Source organism: Ischnura elegans, chromosome 11 (assembly GCF_921293095.1).
Source record: "Ischnura elegans chromosome 11, ioIscEleg1.1, whole genome shotgun sequence".
In the NCBI taxonomy this organism is placed as follows: domain Eukaryota; kingdom Metazoa; phylum Arthropoda; class Insecta; order Odonata; family Coenagrionidae; genus Ischnura; species Ischnura elegans.
In genome coordinates, this window is record NC_060256.1 from 25,600,819 (window position 1) to 25,624,713 (window position 23,895).

The window sequence follows — 23,895 nt, forward strand, 5'->3', positions numbered from 1 at the left end:
CTAAATGTGAATTTTACAGGAGATGAAAGAAAGAGGTCTGCCAACATTCTAAAGATCATATTAGTGTACAAACTACTTCAATCATAACAACTGATACACATATTGTACCGATTGACTTTCTACCTTGTCCATTCGATCAGTAACAGATGCAGAAAAAACACAATGGGTGAGCACAAAAGATATTTTGAGCTACCTATACTTTTATCATAGTGAAAAATAATCAAGTTACAAGCAAAATTTGAGATATTTTTATGCAAACTGATTATAAGACACATATACAAGACAATGCTATCTCATGACATAAAAAAGTTACGATTGTGTTTCTGCAATGTTCGGCAATGCGGGTTGCCCTGCAAGGGGGGCACGCACCCTCCGTGCCCCCAATTGTATCTGCCACTGCATTCGATTGACATTTGCAAGTACTACCTTCTCCTTCTATGAATAAACGAAATTTCGATTTTTTCTGACTTATGTACTACTATCCCACGTCAACGCTTCATTTAATGAATCCATGAAGAAACGAGGCTCTAGAAAAATTCAATAATGAGCCTGAATCACACGATTACTTTTGTCCATCCCTAAAAGTGATAGCTTCAGGTTCTCAGGAACCAAAAGAGTGTTCGCTCAGCAAATCTATTTCTGAATTACACAGTCACTCTCACCATCTTTTTACCATCGCTAATTCTGTCACTTTCCGTATCTACCACTGTGATTCAATATTAAAAGCCGAGCGTGGCGTAACAATCACTATTAGCAGCCATGAATTTAGATTGGCTGAAGGACAGTTACAGGGATGGTTTCAGGGACTGAAGAAGTAACGTGGCGAGTGATGGAAAAAAGGGAAGAATGCCCATTCCTAGAGCCATCGTGGAAAATTATCCCACAGAATGGTCATTTTTTGCACCTTCATTGGAGCAATTGCTAAAGATGTCCCTCAAAAAGGATGGAAAAATGATTGCATGATTCAGGCAATATATATCAATGATAAAAAAATAATAATACATACACACTCCATGGAGTAAAAAAAGTTATTAAAACACTAACCACAATTAATGAAACAAGATATTGGGACTTATTCCGTAACCTCCTTGATTTTCATTATTGTCTTACAGCCATAACTCCCATAAGAGCTAAGCTGTAATATAAGCTACCTTACAGCTAACTTCTATGGTTTCTGTGCGATGGCTTACATCCATCATGGAGGGAATATTACTGGGAGGCTTATATTCGGACATGCACTTATGCGACTGATAGGAAAATATAGAAGGGAGAATTTCTTATGGATTTTGAAGGTATCCAAGTTCATCCTAAAAAAAGTTTTAGGACAAAATTTAGAAAAAAACCTAGACAAATTCTGGGCATCAAAGTGTTAGCAGTACACTAGAAGTAAAATATGTACATAAATATTCATTAGTAACTAAACTTTCCACTCAAATTCTTGGATAGAGAGGGGAAAATTACAAATGCAACAACAATATCAATCCATTTTGTACAACTTTAACCAGTAACATTAATCGGTAAGGGCTTTAGCAGTAAATATCGTAAAAAATACCAAGTTTAATATTCGGAGCTCATCTAACAGAACTGGAATACCCAGTCGCCATCCCAATTCAGCTTGTTGGCTGAGGATGAACTTATCAATGAATACAGAGATCACAACTGCTAAACCCCAAAGATTAACAGTTCCATTTGTGAGGCTGAACCAAAGTATACTAAATATATACGCCATGTTGAGCATAGCAGGGGCGCCACAAGAGCGAAAATAACGTATAAGTGCAAATACAATTGACAATAGGCAAAGGATAACAAAGTGGAGAGCTGCTACACCTAGCAAGCGAAAGATTAAAACTGGCAAGTTGCACTCACTTGACTGTGAAGGAATAATCAACTTGGAAACTTCTTGAATGAATATGTTGGGCTTATCCTTGCTATAGGAAAATAAACTCTCAAAAACAAACTCTGACGAATCAACACTCGAATTCATATTCAGCTGATAAAAATAAAATTCAATAACAAAAAATGGCAAGCATATATTGGCACATATTCTTTTCAAAACGTCATATACCTGCTTGATTTTTGGCCCATACACAGGGTTTCCTGAAAAGATAAAAAATACTTTTTTTAAGATCTGTAAAACAATAATTACTAACTATACAATACACCACAAACAATTAACTTGACTTCCCATGCAAATCTATTTTAATTCACTGCCCTTAAAGACTATAGTGCCACTAATACCTAATTACTGTACTCCTAAGTATGCATAACAAACGCAATTCAATGTGGTTCCGTGACATGAAAAACTATGCACTACATCAATCTAAGCATGGTCCTCTTTTCTTTTCAATCGCTCTTTATTTCAATCAGTGGCGTAACTATGGGGGGGGGGGGAGTAACTATAAGGAGATAGATCAAAAGCCTCAGAGAAATTTAAAAAAAATATTTGAAACTATTGCATTTCAATGACCCAAGTCCAAGTGGGATCTCCAAGCCTTTGAACCACCCCTATCACAAAATATCCTTGACTAGAAGTTTCCTCCAAGTGAGGCCATTAAATTAGCTTCATCTTACGTGGCCCACAGAAAGGCAGTACTGTTCTTGCAAAGATTTACCCAAGTTCCAAGAGTTGCTCACTCACACAAAAAAAACTGCAAACAACACTTAACAACAGCTAGCACAACAGGGTGGTTTCCTCCATCAAAGAAAACGAAAGGCATAGATTGCGATTCGTTACCCACAATTAGTGTATTCATAATGTTATACAATTTATAATAATACGCATAATATTTAAATAAATGATTTGGTTTTAGGAATCCCAGTTTAGACGACTGTTAATGGTCAATTTTAACCTCATTTGAAAAAAGCCAGATTGGCACCCATACGATGCCACTCCACGTGACATCACACCTAGATGCTATTTGAGTAGTCAGGAGTTTAAAATCAGCTGAGATTAACAATGCATGCATGTGGCACAGAGATCATGGAAACGACTCTTAATAATCGCTTAGTAAAATTGCCTATGGTCGGAAAGTTTCCTTCATTCGATATGGTATTAATAATCCTTATTTAAGCCTAGTGCTACATGCTAGCAGGGCACTCTGCTACTTGCTAGCAGCCTGACTCGTGGCGGCGCTCATAGCCTCGCACCATGGTGGCCTTACACAGTGGCAGCCGAACCAGAATGACATCACACGGGCTTTTCCCAGCATTCACACTTAGACGTTGCGTTTTCGGGTGCTTGAAATTTTCACCTTTAATTTAATCGCGAAATTAGATATCAACATTTAAAAATCTATAAGCATGAAAAACGTACTCCAGGAGGTATTACCGTCCTAGCAAAAAGTCAAATTACCGAAGTTCGAAGTGCTGTTTCTTGATTGGTGGTAAGGATTAAAATGGAAATGAAAGAAATTTGTTAAGCTCCAGATATTCTACGTTTCCTCAATATCATCAGATTAGCAATTCTGATACTCAGAAAACAGTAGCTTAACACGTTCCATGCGGGTGGCATCATAAGATGTCACGAATGTCTTCCATGGGTAGCGGGTGACATCATAAGATGTCATCAGTAGTACATCGTTTCATTATTTTTTTTAGAGCTCGGTTTTGATCCAGAATGTCTTTTTTCGATGCAGTTTAGTAAATTAAGATTTCTTCTTTTCAATGGTATTATCCGTTTCTGAATTCTTTTATATCCTCTACATCTTATCTTTGTTTTTTTTTCGCAATTTTTTCAATATTTTGGGTCATGCTGTTCGTCACCTAATGTATTTTTTTCTTATTTCTTAGTTATCATTGCGTGAAATTTGTGTATTGATATAACGACGGGCAGGGAGGAACTCATAGGTGTTTCACCTGGTCAATATAAGTTTCATGGTGAGTTTTTTTCCTCGCTCCAAAATTGCTACATATCCTCGCTCCTCCGCTCCAATGCAGCACACAATTACCGATCCGGTGTTTATAAAACGTTAGCAGCACATGATAATTTGAGCTTCCTTCGCAGGAGGTCTTATATTGTTTCTTGTACCTCGCTCACCTTACCCCTTCCGTCCATTCGAATGAAGAGACCATTTCACAAATTGTCTGGAAAATTCTCTGTTCCGGGGCTTACTCCCGGAGATTGAAACATTGTTTCATTACTACCCTCACTCCACACATACTTCCTTCAAATGTTAGTTGAGAATGGTGCTCTGTCCTACCACACGGCATTCTGATTCTGCACCTCATCAGCTCAAGAGTTCAGCTTACATACGTGCTGCCGTGAGATATTGTGTTTTCGACTGTAGGCGTTCGAAATACACAGGAAGAAATATATCTCCCATTCAGAAGATATCACCACAACCGTGCTCAATTGTGGTAAGTGTTCAACACTCATTATTTCATGTTCTGTAGGATAAATATCTTAATAATGTATTTATATTCGTATAATAAGGAGCAGGAAATAGGAGAAAGTTGGAAGAAGATGAAAATGGCAAGAAAACTGAAGCAGAAACAGGACCATCTGTCTCCGGTGAGTTTCAATATCTGCGAGTGCAGTTTGGAAAATTTATTCAATTTTAAACATATTATTATTTTTTGCAATAATTAAATAATTTTTTTAATCAATAACTAGGATGTTCAAAGAATGATCCTTCGCGAGCCCTAACACAGAGATTGGCCGAAAACGACTTGATGAGGCTACTATCTGAGACAGATTCTTTGGGAGAAGATGAGGATTTATGGGAGGAAAGCGCGGAAGACTTCCATTCTGAAATCAGCGACAGCGAAGATGAGAGCGAGGACGAGGACCTTGGAGATTCTGAGCGTGGCAGGACTAATATTTCTGCAACTGATTCCATCATTGAAACCATGGCACCAAACCCCTCAGGTAACGATAGATTTTGTGAAATGTGGAAAAATTAGCAGCCTGCTATCACACGGATGCCATTTACTGGTTGTCCCGGGTTTAAGGAATCCCCTGCTGGCAATCACCCAAGCGATTATTCTGACCTCATAGCCAATGAGGCATTTTACGACCTCTTTGTTTCAGAAACCAACAGGCAGGCTGAGACCCTTCAATCGACAAATGTATCGCCACATGCCAGAATAGCCGACTGGAAACATATGTCGAGAGACGAATTTCAAAAGTTCCTTGGTTTATTGTTCCACATGGGAACAATTAGGCTTAATATAATCCAGGATTATTGGAAAAAGGATGATTTATTCAATTTAACGTGCTTTTCACGGTACATGCCTCGGGATAGGTTTCTTGGCATTTTGCAAACGCATCATTTCGCTGCAAATCCTACGGAAAATGAGCCTCTACCAGAGGACAAATTGTTCAAAATCAGGCCATTGATTAATCATTTTCAAGTTATAATGCATGATATTTATTCACCCGCTAAAGATTTATCGTTGGATGAATCAATGGTTTTATGGAGAGGCCGTCTGATTTTTCGACAGTACATGAAAGGAAAACGTCATAAATATGGCATTAAAATTTATTTGTTAACGGAATCATCCGGAATAGTAATTCGAATACACTGGGTCTGCAGATAAGGAAGTAGGAGGGCAGGGGCACGTAAGAAATGCAGTACATAAACTACTTCAGGGCCGAGAGGGTTTTGGCCATTCTGTTTATTTAGATAACTACTACAGCAGTGTGCAATTGTCTAGAGAACTTCTGGGAAAGGAAATATATTGCACAGGCACATTGCGGGTAAACAGAGCAGGGAATCCCAAGGAAATTGTGTCCCAAAAAATTAACAAGGGTGAAATAGTAAAGCAGTGGAGTCATCTGCGTCTTGAAATGGAGGGACAAAGGGGACGTTTTGGTCATCACCTCCGAGTATGGGAGCCAGTTGCTTGAGGTCCCGAACAGAAAAGGAATAGTGACATAAACACCGGAGGCGATAGTTATGTATAACAAATTTATGAGAGGCATTGATCAGGGCGACCAAATGCTAGCATAATACCCCTGTGAGCATAAATCGGTCAAGTGGTATAAGAAATTAGGAATACACATCTTTCAGTTGATCATTATTAATATTTAGGTACTTATTGTATCAAAAATACAGTAGATACACAAAAAAACTGTACGAGTTCCGCATAGAGCTAATACGATCCCTGGTAGGAGCACAAACAGGTCCTACCTCACGTCCATCCACACCGAAGCCCCCCGAATCTCATTTTCCCGCTTTCTTTCCTACCGACGGGAATAGATGGAAGCAAAAGCGATGCCGCGTTTGTCACACCAAAGGAGTCAGGAAGACCGTCACCACTTTCTGCCCAGATTGTCCGGATGAGCCCGGATTATGTCTTCGTCCCTGCTTCATTGAATATCATGGGAAGATGCCAGAGAAATAATGAATATGTATTTTTAAGTGTAATGAAAAAGTTACTCTTTATTTTGTATGCTATTTTTTGATAAGTGCTATATCAATTTTTACAACAATGTATTTGAATTTAAACTAAAATAAAACATAAAAAATGTATGATAGTAATGGTTTACTTTCAAAAAAGCATTGTATTGGTCATGCAGAGAAAGCTTACAACAAATTGATGGAATCAAAAAAATTGAAGAAAAATGTGTATTCTTCTTCACCGACTTATATTGCTTCCTAGCTAAGGCTTCCTCCAAGTATTACTTTGGAAGGACCTAGCCAATCGGGTTCTCTACTGTGAATTGCCAAATATGCGGGAAAAAATGTAAGTTTGCTGTAGAGAACCCAATAGACCATTGCCCGGACCATTGCAGTGTTTCAAATCATTTGTTTTGTTTTCGATATGCAGTAAGCTAAAAATACTTCACAAAATATTGCAGTTTAACTGTCAAAATTATATCCAGTGCTTATTATTATTTAATGTTAGCAGCTAAAATTGAAATGAACTTTAGAATATGAAGGGGTTTGTTGCAATTTGAAAAATAGAATTTGCGGGTATTGGTGTATTGCCGGTTGCATACGTATATTGTTTCGCCATGGCGGACGACATCTTAAGATGTCACGAAAAAAATGTTTAAAAATAAATATTTCCCGTATGTTATCGGCAACTTTAGATATCAAGGTAATCATTATAAAGCGAAATCTATTGGAAATTAAAATAAAAAAATTCCGTCACCCGGAACACCCAAGATTTTGTCGGCCGCATAGAATGTGTTAACTTTGAATGTTAAATGTTTCAAAACTTCTGGGTCCATACAATAGAAGAGCAAACTCATACTAATTTAGCGGATCTAATTGTAAGTAATAAAATTGTTGCTACAAGTTGTTACTAAATAAAACTCTGTTATTTTCATTACTTGGACGCTTAATGCATAGGGCATAGCTGTAAAAGAGGGTGAAAAATCCCCCTCAAGATTTTTCCTGCAGTAAGGGCATTCATTTGGGATCAAAAAGGACTAACCTCCCCACACTTCCACCACCCCATAAGCCCACCAGTGCCTACAAGCTTGAAAATCCAATTTTTGCATTTTTTTAGATATCTCCGAATAGAAACTATATTTCATGATGTGGTTAAGAGCATTTGAAGGCTTTTCGATGTAGCAGACCTCCAAAGTTTTTCAAAAATTTTCAGTGGGACTAGGACAAATGGCGTCAAATTTAAAATTTCTCACCTTTTTTTTATAAAATATTTTCGAAAAGGCCAAAAAGAAAAAAATGCTTTCAGGGGGCATTTTTGGATATCATTTGGCTAGTGCGTTGGAAAAAAATTTTTGGTGGTGGAACACAGCAAAGAAAAAATTAAACATGCAATATTGGCCAGTTTTTGCCGTTTTTTCCAAGTCCTGGAACTCCATGACTCCCGTTTCATACAATCTTACAAATATAGGTATCATCCTCTTACAGATGCCCACACTCATACCTACTGTAATACCCACCACAAGGACAGATTTTGGTAGAAGCTTGAGCCGAAAATGTTTCGGTTAGGTTTTAAAAATATATTTATGAGCAGTGGCGCCGACTCCATGGAGCCTGAGGGGGCCCGAGCCCCCTCAAAAATTCGTTATGGGTGTGAGGAAAAAATGTGTCAGGCTTGTCGATTTTCCCCGGAGTGTCCAGATATCAATATTCTATTCTAATGTTGATCATATGGCTATTCTAAAATGCTTAAAAAACTTAAAACTCACTACTTATAAAATTTCACGGGGCAAGATACCCGGTTTGGGCCCCCCCAATATTTTTTGTAAGTCGGCACCCCTGTTTATGAGTCATCTTTGGGAGGAACAACAGAGAAGATTTAAGTGAAATAAAAAGTGAACTATAAGTACCAGATAGATGTTATTGGAGCATAAAGAAACTTCTGAGCAGCAGTCAAAACAAAAATAAGGATCAATAATACCATATTACAACCAGTCCTACTCTACAGGTCTGGTGCCCAACAAGGTCTTCCGGAAAAAACTGATACCTAACTTTAGGAAACAAAGTTCTTGGAAAGATATTTGGATTGATTCATGAGAGAGGTATTAGGCAGCTTAAGAAACAGAGAGAAAGTTAAAAAGATCCATGGCAAATAAAGCAACCATATAAGAAGGCTGGGCCACGTTTTAAGAAGGGAGGATAATAGAATGGCCATTCAAAGGGGCGGTCTGGCTAGGTCGGCTGGTAGGCAATTTCTGAGGGCCCCAAGCTTAGGGGGCCCCCACAAAGTTCGCATCGTGAAGAGTATATGAAAAGTGTGATAAAACAAAGACTCAGATTACTTGAACCAGAGTTATTTTGCAATTATAAAATTCTACGCTACATTAATTGCTTTATTTACAACATTTTCATTGTAAAAATACTGAATCAAAAAATGAAAAATAAAGGTTAAGAAGTTAAAAGAGAGCCTGATGCTTTTTTGAACAGGATGTTCGAAAAGGCTATTTCAGAGGTCTTTTAGATTTTAGTTCAGTTTCAAGGAAAAAATTCACTAAATAGATATAAGAACCATAATACATTATTCAATTTTATAAGCTGTGAAGTTCTCATTTTTCATTGTATTTTTTCTGACGAAATTGCTATTTTTTTAAACTATTACCTAGTTTTTAAGAGCCATAATAACATGCATCCATTTCTGGGGATTGAATTTACTAGAATTTTCAGAGGGAGGACCCCCGAGTGAGGAGGGCCCCATCGTGAGCCCAAGCCGAGGGCCCCCAATCATCCCAGACCGCCCCTGGCCATACAGACGGTTAATGGAAAACCAAAGGACAGAAAACATAGACTCTGGTGGGAAGACTTGGTATGGAAGAACCTTAGTAAACTAGAAGCATGGATGGAGGTTGCTGAAGCTAGTTGAGAGAGGAAAATATTCAGGAAGGCCAAAAGCCAACTTGGGTTTGAATAGCCACAGGAGTAAGAGTAAATATGAAGAGATGAAATAATAAGGAAAACTTATAAGTACATACATGGATATGATAAAATAAGATCTAAAGCTACGAATAAAACAGTCTCACTCAATCAAACTAATGTCAAAACCGTAAAACCTAGTTCAAAAACAACATGCCCAATTTCAGCAATTACCAATGAAATAGCAACAGGAATATCCCAAAAGTGTCCTGGTTTCAATGGCTAATATTTTGAAACCTCTTTTGCTGTTGTTTTGATTAAGGCGCCCTAATTAATAAAATGAGAAACCAATCAGGGCGACTACTAAAAAAATTGGGCCAAAATCGAAAATAAATCACACACTAAGCCTACGGAGGTCAAACTAACGCCTTCTTGCATGATAACAGCTAATAGAAAAGGGCAAGTCTTCTAAGCATCAAAATCTACTCACCGTATCGAAAAACTCCAACAGCTGATGTAAGGAGCGAGAGTCCATAGAGCAATAAAACATAAGAGTACTTGTAAAAGGAGTACCTTTTTAAGGTAAAAATTACCCTTGCATTGCTCACAAGAAGGATGAGTTCCGCAAAGGCCCTGGCATAATAGGTTTCCATTGCTTATCAGGTATAATGCCTTCATGAACTGAGGAAAAATGTTAAACTTATGAAAATGCAGTAAATATAGATTAATGCAACCCCCAAAGGCTGCATGGCTTAAATCGACCGATATAAGTAACATCACCACACATTTGTAACATACCAAAAAGGTTAGCAAAACTGTGTCGCCGGCGAAAACAATTGCATTATACAGCAAAGAGAGGACAGCGAGTCCATGTCCTGAGAACAGCCTGTCTACCTGGATTCAGGAAAAATAATAAACATTTTAATGAGCGAATTCCACAAAAAACTATCACGGCATTGAACAAAGGAACAAGTACCACGACTTTGAAATGCAGGACATAAATAGCCTCAGAATTTATTCAAAATGACCAATTACCACTTGTGCAAACGGAATAATTGTGGAGGACGGCTTGCGACAAAATCACTTCCAATAGCTTTCAGAGTCATATTAATCAGTCACCAAAATTAATAGAGATTTACTCTAACAAAAGGATTGATTCTTCTGCAATCACAGCACATACCAAAACGATTCACTTGTATTGTCAAAGAGAGATAACAAAAAAACTTGCATTAACGAATGCCACTCGAGCCCTTCCAACCCATGTTTTGTTTATATTTCTAACATTTGATAACATTTATCAAATCGATAAATTTCGGTACCTGCGATATATTCGATACCTCGAGAACAATTTAGCCAACATGATATTTCACTCTTCTTCCGAGCAGCTGATTGTGGTAAAGGATATTTCCGGACATAGAGTTTATTTTATTGAGTGGCTTATTTAAATTTTCCGTACGCCGCAGTTGTTTTTATGAAGGCGAATAAAATTCACTAAATACGGCGGGCGAATTGGTTTGGGTTCGGTAAAAACGGTTGATGAAGTTTCAATTACAGTGTCACCAACGCTCAAGTTACTTGTTTTTTCCGTCACCTGCGGGATCAGCTGATTCAACCGAGTGTCGCGGGAACTGCTAGAAAACATGGCATGTATATGAAATCAACGCCAGTTTTAGACGTGAATTTGGTCAGGCAAGATTTCCCTATTTTATCCAAATCCACAGTTTAATATAACGTTTTGGTAGAATCCTTTAAAATTATATTTAAGATAACCTCAGGGAATCGTATAAACCATGTTAAATTTTTATATCTTTAGAATCTGGCATAATTTCTGAATATTTATAGATTGCAAACTCGAACCTTTCCTGTATGAAGCGAAGTCAGTTATATGTAATTATAATAATCTTTATTATTAGTGAAACCCATTTTGCAATATTGACAGTGCACTGTGTCCGACTAATACCAGCAGTGGCAGGGGGGATTTGGGGGATAGATCCCCCCCAAAGCCTCAGAGAAATGAAAAAAAAATATTTTAAACTCTTGTCTAGTTTTGACCTATAATAACTGCATCTGATCAATGTTAAGTTTTAATTGCCAAAATGATTTAAAATGCACTTCCCGGCATTTAATTTCAAAATGTTTTGCATTGCTCGGAGGAGGGGTCGCCCCCTCGCCCTTCCATCCCCCCCAAAGCATATTCCTAGTTACGACGCCACTGAATGCCAGTGTAGTGGTATTAAGTGGAAGCAATTAACTCTGCTCAGTTCATTTGCATCATTTGTTAAATTGGCACCGAAATAAAGAGGGGAGAGCATCTGCAGTTTCCACTCCAAGCAAAACGTGTCAAGGGGAAGCTGTATGACCATCCTACAGCCTAGGTGATGTTATCCAAGGACCTTCCACTGAGCACTCAAACAGGCAAATTGGGCTCCCCCCAAAGATTTTCCATCACCTCCAGGGTTTGCAAGTGCTAACCTATGCATGGCTTTGTACATATTGGCCAACGTTTCGGAATCTTAATTTGATTGGTATTACTAATAGAATAGTGTAAGGATTAATAAAATATCCCTCAGAAAGCCGTAAAAACTCACCATTTTCAACCATTTATCTTAAAATTCCACAATTTATTAATCTCCCACCTACTGCTTATCCTGTTGGGTATACCATACCCCCACACATCCCGGTATTAGTTACACCTAAGCCCCCCCAGCTTTAATTCCTAGCTGTGCCCCTGCACCTGACCAAGTGCCAAATATGTCTCCAAAAAATCTACAACAGCGAAACACTTGTTCAAAAGTTAATTATGTACGCCCATGTTTCTTTCTTTAGAGGCTCCTCTCTGCAAAGATATACCTCTGGGAATTTTATTACTCAACCAAATGCACCTGGTTTGCTTTGGAGTAGTGAAAAAAATACTATTCATATGACTTGAAGGTGAAAAGCCCCATAAACTGAGCTCTCAGCAGAAAATCATTTTATGTAGATAAAAAGGTGAGCTCTACGGCCTCAAGGTCAACTTGGGAAAGAAACACTCCAATGGCCGTAACAAGGGACCTCGTCACAGGTATAAACAAAACACTGTGTGGTATGCTGGAACGGGAAAATTCGCAGCAGTGACCAACCCCAGCCTCTCAACCGGAAACCCTTCACTAAAACACGATCAACAGTGTAGAAACCTTCGCGAGGGTTTTGGGGGACCTCTCTAAGGCTGCTTATGTTGAATCCAATCACTCGCTTAACTATGAAGGAACCTTCGCGAAGATTTTGGGGGGGCCTCGCTAAGGTTGCTTAAGTTAAGGAAACACACACACACACACACAATCACACAAACAACACTTACTCCGAGGGTTATACTCCGGGAGAATATGCTCAAAACTGAGTGATGGAACTGCCACCTGGACAGGAGAAGCGTACCGGTTTCGGAATCCAAGATTCCCTTCTCAATGCAACTGAGGTTAAAGCTTCACTTCAACAAGGTTGAGTGATGAAAAAACAATAGACACCGCTGAAATATATGAATGGAGGAATGGTTGTGGTGTACAGGGTGGAAGAGGAGAGGGGGAAAATTGTGGTTGGACGTAAGGTATGGGGGGGGGCGGAAAAGGAGGGAAGAGTTAACAGACGGAGGTAAAGAAGGGGGGGGGAAGGGTGAAGGGAAGGTTTAACTTAGACGGAGGGTGGGGGAACGTGACGTAAGGATGACCGTTACTGAGTGAAAAATAACTGAGGGCGTAATGTTCTTAGTGCAATAGAGAAAATAGAGAAGAATTTGGGATGGGACCTTATCCTTTGGGAATTTGGAATTTGGGACCTTAGCGAGGCCCCCCCAAAATCTTCGCGAAGGTTCCTTCATAGTTAAGCGAGTGATTGGTTTCACGTAAGCAGCCTTAGCGAGGTCCCCCAAAACCCTCGCGAAGGTTTCTACACTGTTGATCGTGTTTTAGTGAAGGGTTTCCGGTTGAGAGGCTGGGGTTGGTCACTGCTGCAAATTTTCGCGTTCCAGCATACCACACAGTGTTTTGTTTATACCTGTGAAGAGGTCCCTTGTTACGGCCATTGGAGTGTTTCTTTCCCAAGTTCATCATTTTATGTGCTCAATTGGAGAGAAATCCATCTTTCCCACTGAATTCCTGGGGAAACCAAGGGGAACAGTTCATGATAAATGAAAAGCCACTGAGTTTAGATCATTCCTCATGTACTTGAGGCCAGTGGTCATGAAAGGCTTATTTTCAGAGGAGAAGATGACAACCCATTTTCTGGCACATTTTGTGCAATCCTGTTCTTTGCACTGGTCATTTATACCCTAAATAGTATTTAGGCTTGCCAACAGTCAGCCTCCAATGCTTTCTAACTTCTGCATTCACCTCGCTGGCTCCCATTTTCCCCAGATTAATCAGCAACTCGTCCTTCCATCTTTTTCTCAGTCTTCCTGGAGGTCGTCTTCCATCAGGTTTTTCTGCCCAGACTTATTTTACTAGGGCCTCTTGCTCTCTTCGTATTATTTGCCCTGTTCGTTGCAATTTGCAGCTCTTAGGTTCATCTACTATAGTGGTGCAGCAAGGGGGGGAATTTGGGGGATAGAACCCCCCCCCCCCCATACCTGCAGCTCAGAAATTTTTTAATTTTTAATCCATTTTACTCCATTGGATTAATATTACTTACAGAATAGTGTAAATATTAATTAAATATCCCTCCGAAAGCCGTAAAAATCACCATTTTGAACCATTTAACTTAAAATTTTTCTAAAGGAGCACCCTCGCACCTCCCGCTTATCCTGTTGGGTATTCCACACCCAAGTATTAGTTGTGCCTAAAACCCCCCGCAGCCTTAATTCCTAGATGCGCCCCTGAGCTACTCTGCCTGGTGAGTTAAAAAGGTCCGTCATTTCCCTGTTGTGTTTTCTTCTCCAGCTTTAATTCTCACTTTTTGGTCAAAAACTTTCTGTAACACTTTATTTTCAAAGACAATGAGGTAATTTATTTTCTGCTCTTTTGTCGATAACCCATGATTCAGCTCCATATAGAGGGGTAGGTCTTATTATGGCTCTATAAATTCTAAGTTTGGTTCTGATGGATAGGCAAATTTTTTGATGTTAGCAGTTTGTTCAGGGCATGCCTACTCCTATTGGATGAATTTATTCTATTTTGTATCTCATATGATTCACTATTGTTTGAGCTGATTATGGCACCAAGGTATTTAAATTCATTTACTCTTTCTACATTATGATCCTCAATTGTAATGTTTCTGGAGCCATGTATAATGGTTTCAACTGAAGGACATAAATTTGGTCTTATTGTCATTGATTTTCAGTCCTAATTCTAGGGTTTCTTTTATCAGAATTTCTGTCATGCTTCTTAAGTCTTCCTTATATTCCACTAGCAAAACTAAGCCATCTGCAAAAGTGAGTAGATTTTCTTTGCAGGGAAAAAAATGACTACGCAAAAAATTGCCAGTCATCTTTGTTAGAATTTGCTTTCCATTATGGAATTTAACTTATAATGTGGATAGCCTGATCCAGTTGGCAGAGGAGTGCATAAATGATGGCCCTCTTGATATATTCGGTCTTTTGAAAGATACATCGGTAGAATGATGAAGTTGTGAGGACCACTGAAGAGGCAAGAGACTTTCTGAGAGTAGAAATTTCAGAGTTAGGCCATCAACAGTGAATGCAATTGCAGACCCAATGAAATATCTGAGAATGTCTCATAGGAATGACTGATTTGTCATTTTTGATAAAAAGAGAGTAGTTAAAGCCTTTGAGATTTGTGATACTGAGATTTGTGGTAGGCTGATCACCAAACTTGGGGATTTGTATGACCAACCGATTCACTCCTCTTTCTTATCTGTTTGTACTCTCCCAAGAAAATTTTTTCAGGGGTAATACATACTCACAGTGTATATAAGGCTGTATGTGCTAGAGGAGATAATGAAAAATTACATAACATTTTTCTCAATTAATCATCTTAATCCCAAATAAATTAATCCAAACAAGTCAGCGTATGCAATAGGGTGGTTTCCTACTTTTTTTATTGCCCAAAGATAATTACTCCTGGATGGAGTGTTTCATGCTTTTAGATTTTTAAATGACGATATCTATTTTTCGCGATTAAATGAAAAGTGAAAATTTTAAAAATGCAACAGCTTAGTATGAATGCTGGAGAAAGCCCGTGTGACGTCATTCTGGTTCCGGCTGCCACTGTGAGAGGCAACCTTGGTGCGAGGCTATAAGCGGCGCCACTAGGCTGCAGGCTGCTAGCAGGTAGCAGAGTACCCTGCTGGCAGGTACATGGCGCTTGGCTTAATGAAGGATGATGAATACCCTATCAAACGAAGGAAACTTTTCAACCATTGGCAATTTTAATGAGTGATTATTTAGAGATGTTTCCCTGAGCTCTGTGCCTCACGCATGCATTGGTAATCTCAGACGATATAAAACTGAGGGCAAATACAGTGACAAATATTTAATTAAGAATAGTTCCAGCTGCTCCTAGGTGGCCTGTTTTCACTATTTGAGTTCTTGGTTCTGCAGGTAAGAAATCGAATTTTTAATCATAATTGTAAACAGCTATTGAATAACTCAAGTACATGAATCTCTTGAATATACTTTCCTTCAATATTTATAATTTATTACATACAGCTGAGGATCTCAAATCCAGAAATCCGGAACATTTGAAAATTCCTCTGTGTAGTGTTTCGACTTGCCACCTCATAGAACCACTCCCCGAGGCTTGGGACCAGTAAGAAATTAGGACATGCTATGAACATACGCTAACAACCTAGGCAGGGACACCTAAGGATCTCAAATATCAAGCACAAGAGCCTGAATGCATTTATAAATCAATTACAGTGGAACCTCGTTAAAGCGAGTACGGGCTATAGCGACACCCCCGCTATTACGAGAGATAGCCGATGCACCGTCAATTGACCCTATAATAGGAGTGTTAAAAAATTCGTTTTTACGAGACCCTTTCGGTGTTGGCTCTCGCCATAGCGAGGGTTTCACCGCCGGAAGACTTTCATCAAGACTCCTTAACCTCTGTAATTGCTAGCGATCTGTTTAGAAATGAAGTTAATGGAGTGCTCAGTCTCAAATTTATGTGGTAAACTGTCGTTCGATAAATATAATGATTGACGAAACAATGCTTTGCATGATTTTTATTCAGTGCGGCGCTTATAAATTGTTTGAATAGTTGGTCGTTATTTGAGTAAGGAAATTTAGTGATGCAAAAAAACATCGCCTTTCGTCTGGATTTATGATTACGTTTATCGGATAGATGTTTATCTGTCGCCGCACCACTCCTGTTCCTGTGTATCTGTTCGCAACAGGTATATTGGCTATTATCTGCTCCACCTCCGGTAAAGCGACAATTCGCTATAGCGAGTGTTAATTAGTGCACCGTGGGGTGTCGTTATATCGAGGTTGCACTGTAATTAACAAAATATAGAAGTATTTGCACAGATTTACTGTCCGACTAAGGAAGGTATAGAGGAGGAAAACACTGTTGGGGAAGAAGTTTCCATCCAAAATTGCATAACTTTAACTGAAGAATTCATTAAGGGTTTGGAAGAAAAAAGTTTTATAACTGAGCAGTGTCATAGAGTAAGTAACCACTTACTATATGGCAGCATATAATGGGGCTGTATTAAATTCTAGAAGTTTGCATAAAAACAAAAATAACAATATGAAGAAATTAACTTTGTATGACATGTTCAGTAAAAATAGCAAATCTGGGGCCTGTTGCTCAAAATCCAAATTACGTTTTGAATTGTATGAGTATTTAGGTAATCACTTACTACTTTTTCTCGAATTATTTTAAAGTAAAGTATTAAATTGTGATATGTTCTGCTAGAAGCATTATGCTAAATAATGTTAAAATCCATTTCATGTGTAATTTCTGAGTTATGGTTTTATTGCATTAAAATTCTCAAAAAAAAAGTGTACCACTTTTTCCGCGTGCTTAACTCTTTCGTGCCAGACCTTCGCTGAGGGAAATTCTTCCTCATTACAAGTCTCTTGAAAATTTTCTTTACTCCCCTGTACGAATCTTTTTCGCATCGACAGTAGGCAGTGGTTCCCTCCCTAACCATTTCTGGACCCAACTCAGCGGGGAGCTAATCCCTTTCCTCGGCCTCTGTCCTAGACCCTCGAAGGATTAAAAGACCCTTCCTAGCGCGAGTCCGCGGTCAACTGGCTGATATATTAATGTTAAATATATGCAAATATTTGTTGTTCGCATAAATTTATTCGCATTCAAAATGAACTTTTTGTTTTTTTCTAAGTGTGCAGAAATTTTAAACAAAGTTCTAACATTGATATATACATATTTAGTATATTTAATATATTTACTTGTTGTTCTATAACTCCGTTGATATTAACGTTAGAAATCCGTTTGAAATTTCCATGTGGTCAGCAAAAAAAGATTAATTCATTTCTAGCATTGGATTTCAAAAGTAAGCAACAAATATTTTTTGGAAAACACACTGCAAATAACAGTAATTGACCGTGTGGAGAGGATAGGAAAGGGTTGACCTGAGCGGCCGAAGAAGGGACTGGGCTAGCGCTAAGGCGGATCACGAGGGGCGACTTCGTCCATGGGTCTATTGTGCCCTCCATGGTCACTTTTTTCAACCTGTGCCTCATAGGCGTGGCATAGGTCGTAAGTTAGGTTCGTTGGTTATTCATTCATTGGTTAGGGTACGAAAATTCATGCTGCACAGGTGTGGCAATCGTTGTTCAGGGAAGAAAATCCTTGCCGCACAGGCGCGGCATTCGGCGCGAAAGGGTTAAGACCAGAAATCCAGAAACCCTTTGGTCCCAAGCTTTCTGGATTTGAGGTCCTCAACCGTATTACCATCTGTGTTCATATATGTAGTAGTGCTTATGACTTAGTTTCAATTTCAGATTCTACAAAGGTACCATCCTTCACCTTAGTTTTTAATTATCAATTTAATAAAATCCACAGGATCATGAAGAAGGGCTTAAATTAGAAAAGTGTGGCCTGTATAAGTTTGATGTAGGGAGTCTTCAGACAATAACTGGCAAAATAGGCTGCCAAAGCACTTTTTGTGTGAAGGAGGATACAGAAAGTACTCCTGCCATGTGAAAATCTTTGCCAGCAACTGAAAGTAACTATTTACCAAAATAATTCCGTGTGCACAAGGCCGTGTCCAGGATTTTTTTCTGGGAGAGCACAAGGGTCTGAAAGGCAAACGGTCTTCTCATATTTGAGATTAAAAACAATGTACAAAAATTACTGTATGAAGTACTCTATTTATTTTCATATCAAAGTTATTAATATGAAATTAAATGATTGAGGCCCCCGTAATACACAAAACAAAACGAACGTAATGATAACAATTTTAAAAATTTTGTCTATATTTTAAGTGTCTAGGGGAGCACATGACCCCTCCTTAAGTCTGCCTGTGCATGTGCTTATTCATGTTGTAGTTAAATATGAAAGTTAAATGCTATTTTTCATCTCCTGAAAGCTGTTTGTTTTCCCTGCATTAAGCATGCATGGCAGCAAGTAATTATCTTGGACCTCCATTTGCAAGGCATATTGCCGTGTATAGTATCTTAAAATGATTTCCTCAATTACTCATGGCTAATTTCAGGTTGTGGTGTACCCAGGGTACAATGTTACTTCTGTGAGGAATACAAAGATGAGGATCATCCATTCCACAACAGGGAAGCCAGCAAAAATGCACCGACAGCACTGGGGGAATGGAGGGAGATCCCCAGTTAAGTCCGAAAACATATAGTCTTGCTCCTTGGAAATGGGTTTGTAAAGTCAAAATTGAGATTATTATCACTATACTGTGGGATAAACAGAGGGGAGGTGAGTAGCTCAGTGGAGGGGACAGGATCCGACAAAGGGGAAGGCACGGTGCATTGCTACCATCGCTGCCGCGATGTTCAGCTCCTAGCTGACAGTGTTCTTTGACAATACCACTATTTGATTATAGTACGTTGAAGTTGTTAAGATAATTTTTTAAACTCTTACTGCCATATTGTGCTATGCTTTCTGTTGTTAAACGTCATAATAAAAATGTAATGCCCATAATTTTTGCATGAAACCTGGACATTGTAGAGAATTTTCGGAAACTGACAGGACACGCTCAAAATTGGTCTAAACCAGTCCATATGGCCACTTTATAAATAGATCTTCTTATACACTCTCTTATAATATTTATTTGAAGTGGTAATTAACTAACTTAATCTACCAAAGCACCACTGAAAAAGTGCAATGTTATATGGAGTCTGTTACGATTTCCATGGATATGGTCAAAATAGGGTGGTTTCCTATTATTTTTTTATTGCCTATATCGGAAGATTATTACTCCTGGAGTACGCATTTCACGCTTTTAGATTTTTAAATGACGATATCTATTTTTCGCGATTAAATGAAAAGTGAAAATTTTCAAGCGCGCGAAAATGCGACGGGTAAGGAAATCTCTCCGTGTGACATATTTCTGGTTCCCCCTCCCGTCTTGTGAGGTGACCTTGATCGAGGCTCTGCGCGCTGATAGGACGCAGGATGCTAGAGGGTAGCTGAGTACCTTGCTGGCTGGTAGCGCTTGGCTTAAAAAAGGTTTATTAATACCTTATCAAACGAAGAAAACTTTCCGACCTAAGCCAGTTTTAATAGGTGATTATTAAGACATGTTTCCCTGAGCTCTGCGCCTCATGCATGCATTGGTAATCTCAGACGATGTATAACTCCTATCTTCCCCTGTAGAAACTAGGTCCCTGTGACGTCACGTGGAGTGGCATCGCATGGGCGCCAATCTGGCCCTTTTCAAATGAGGATAAAAATGGACCATGGCCATTCGTCTAAACCGGTATTTATAAAACGAAATAATTTGTATATTATGAATACAGTAATGGTGGGTAACAAATCGCAATCAATGCCTTTCAGTTTCTTTGATGAAGGAAACTACCCTATTATAGAAAAATGCATGATTCCGGTGTATGAGGGAACTTTCTCCCATAATTGGTTATGATATAGCTTTAGGGCTGTAGAACAATACGTGTAAGGAGTTGGATAAAAAGTTGGATTTCCCAGGACGTGAAAGGTACTTATAAGGATATCTGTTGAACATATTCAATAAACCAAGAGCTCTGTGTGCACTAACATTTTTATTAAAAAGAATTATGTAATTTAGTAGCAGAAAATCACACAACTTCAAGAAGCTCTGATGCTTGTCTTTTATGATCTGATTGAAGTGGCAGAAGATGCTCAGTAAATATATCCCATGACTCTAAATCTACCATCAATTTTCACTTTAAATAGGTAATACTATTTGTACTATGAATTAATATTGCTATAAAACAGGACTTTGATCCTGTTTCATATGAAGCATGATGGAAAAAAATAAATCTGCCATACCACTATGCACTCACGCAAACTATGTGTAAAATTTTTATACTTCAAAATACATTTTTCAATATTTCATTTTGGTTTTGACGCAAGTGTCTGCCACCACAATCCATCTTTTTTCTTGGCATTTTTGTGTACTAATACTTTCAGTAAAAATGAGGTATTGATACACATATACAAACATTTGTGGAGAATATGGATAAAAATATGAAGGAGAGCATATTTTAAAAAGGTCATACACACAAATAACCATTTTGTTACAATCAACAACAACTGAAGAACAAGCCAAACATATGATTAGCTACATTGTAAGAAGAAAACTTGAGTGAAAATTAAAACTATTAACATCAAAAATGAAACATTATCAATCTTTTTTTAAAAGTTATCTCGATAATTGGTTGGACATGACCACCATACGCATACCCAAGTTCAACCACATCATGAATGGAATCGCCAGACAGAATCACCACTGCGTGGCGGTCTGCTTACAGATCACAGTTACAGGAAAGAATGCCACCACAAAAAAGATGCCAAAAAATTGCAAGTCTTCATAACTCTGACCACGCGAGTTGACATCCCTTTTCGTTGAAACACTGAAAAGCGTGCAACATTAAATCTTTCACATGATAATTGCAAGGAATAGAATATACAGAAACTGTATCCCCTATGAGTGCTGGCTTTCCAACAAAAATTAGATTCCAAACACTAAAACCATTTCAAATCTTACAATAGCTCACATCTGACCCAGAAGCATAGCTTAGAATCATACAAAGACGGTGCTCTAGATTTTAACCTCAGCATCCACAAGTTTTCATCTCGAATGTGACAGCACATTTGAAGTGGCAATGCTTCACTGGAGGCTCCTCAAATATTCTTACAGGTAATCCTACGTCATCAAAGAAAGAGCTTTCACCTCGAGATGAGGCCGTGAACTAAGTGAAACTTCCAACTATTCTTGCTTAGAAACAACTTATGCTATTTAACAACACTTAAAAACAGAAATAGGTCATGAGTCCAAAAGGGAGCCACATATAGAGACACACACAATCCATTATTTATTTGTAAAAAAGTAGCAAAACATAGTCTTTCTAGGCAGTTATAAATTAGAGAAATGTATGTATTTAATTTGCCCCGGCAAACAATGTTTGCGATACATTTTTGTCATTAGGAAAATTTCATAAGACTTGAAAGGCATATTCCCAGCCTTAGCAGCAAAAGAATCTTAGCATTTTGAGCAAGGCATTTCCAGCATCTGCACATTTTCTGGAGAAATTGAAATGTCATATAAAACACAGTGGCAACTTTAGTTGCATGGATGTGGCCAACTATCAGAATTTTTATTCACAGTTAAAAGAATGAGTAATTAATTTGAATGCTTACTTATAATGACACATGTACACTTAATTCAAATAAACAGAACATACATGAAAGTTGGAATTAGAAACAATGAGACCAAATTAACTCACCGAATATAACTAAAACCATACATACTAAAAACATTAAGCCAAAAATTAAAATCTTTACCACTATGAAACCCAAACATCTTTAAGTTTGTTTAGAAAATATGCATAATGGATAAGTTGAGGTGAAGCTATCTCAAGCCGCAGCTTAATGTCTTTTTTCTCACAGCTTTTGGACTCTTTTTAAAACTCATAAAGTTGCAGCCCTTTTCAAAAGGCAAAGAAACAAGGTCTCCCCAAAATTCGTGACCACTAACAAGGAAAGAGTCTATGACAGGCCAGGGATATTTGGTTAGATTTGTTCTCATAAAAAATGTGAGCACACTTTTCTTCAATGGCTGCCTAACCACGACTAGTGCCCTTTCCAATATCATTTTTCTGTTACATGCTAACATCCCCAAATTCTTGATTCCACTTCTCATATGCTGTTAGACTCAGGGGAGAAACACTTCGACGTATTCTCTTCAAAGAGTCCACAAAGTCTTGGAATGTTATGCAGCGAACAGAGTTCGGATCCATGAGCCGCAACTGTTCTGGGTTGAGTTCTAAAAAAATAAATAAGAGTTTTCTTTGATGCAACACATTTACCACGAACAGCAGATGGTAGCACTTTCAAAAGGCAAAAGGGCAGATAATACCAACAAAAAAATTCACATAATTCAAGAATCATGGATGATTTTCAATTGTATCAGGTGTCAGGTAACATACTCTGTGGCTAACAGTTTACCAAAAACACCATGGGTTTACACACCTTAGATTGGGTTAAAATATGCTATTTTGAAAGTAGACAGGAAATTATCAAGGTGTATTGTCACATTAATTACATGTTTTTACTTCAAATATTGAGTGTATCTGAGTCCTTTATTCTGTCAGTAAAGGAAGAGAAATACTATGTCAGATCTGCAGAAGAAATGATGTCATAATATTTGCAACTTCTTGAATGCGTGATCATAACCAATATTCACGGCCACAGAATTCAGACTCATGATTGGTGCATTGAGTCATTTTTGTAGGTAATTTTTTACAGAGTAAAAAATATAAATTATTTGCACAACTTTTGACGGACTTCATTGTAGTGAGTTCCTGGAACATTGAAAACATGAATCCAGTCTACATAACATGTCAATGATAAATGCTTAATGGAATCTATGTATGCAGTGAGAGCAAAGGCAGGCCAGATGCATTGACAAGCAATATGAGGGAACTTCAAAGAGTTTATATCCAAGGCCATGGAATACTAAATAAACACGACTGTTACCCTGTATACAAAAAAACTGAACTTAACAGGTTGATACCCTGTACATAGGAAGAAGCCCAAGTAGGTGAGATTCAAACCCAGTGATTCAATGATAGCAGGCATAGACCATCCTGCATCCCACAAGAACAGTAATTTTTTTTAATTTGCAGGGGATGGATGTTTAATTTTATCATCAGCAATTCTAGGCATACAAAAATATTGCCATACACCTTGGTCTTTTAACTCGAAGGTTGGTTTGCATAGGAGAGAGTAGAGCTCACTTCAGAGTAAGCCAATTTTACACATTCAGAACAGTGGAGCTAGTTCCTTCAACTGGGATTTTTCTGGAGGGAGTTTTTCACAATTTTGAATAACATGCCAATCTTGGCAGTTAGTTTCCATTTTTTTAACTGATAATTTATTAAAAAATTGATTGTCAAGTGCAATTGCATAGCTACCAGAGAGGTTTGAACTTCAGCAAGGCTCATCTTCACAGCACGCCACTGAGAAAAATATACATTTATCTCATATCAAAAGTGATTAGCTGTTTCTGTTGAAGTGAGGTCATCTCA

General features: G+C 38.2%; 1 protein-coding gene and 1 long non-coding RNA gene across 3 annotated transcripts in view; both read right to left on the reverse strand.

The window, feature by feature from the left end:
* Positions 1 to 329: 329 nt before the first annotated feature.
* On the reverse strand, positions 330 to 10,568 carry LOC124167858. Its single transcript, XR_006866777.1, has 4 exons — positions 10,284 to 10,568; positions 10,047 to 10,142; positions 9,739 to 9,929; positions 330 to 2,097 (listed from the first exon to the last, which is right to left on the reverse strand). It is a non-coding gene; the product is annotated as an uncharacterized LOC124167858 (long non-coding RNA).
* Positions 10,569 to 20,366: 9,798 nt separating this feature from the next.
* The window catches only part of LOC124168538 (spastin), a 387,851-nt gene continuing 384,322 nt past the window's right edge, over positions 20,367 to 23,895 (reverse strand). For both annotated transcript variants that reach the window (XM_046546877.1, XM_046546876.1), the window contains one exon: positions 20,367 to 22,631. In XM_046546877.1, the coding sequence (XP_046402833.1) occupies positions 22,468 to 22,631 (164 nt within the window). In that variant the 3' untranslated portion in view covers positions 20,367 to 22,467. The remainder of the gene's footprint in view (positions 22,632 to 23,895) is intronic.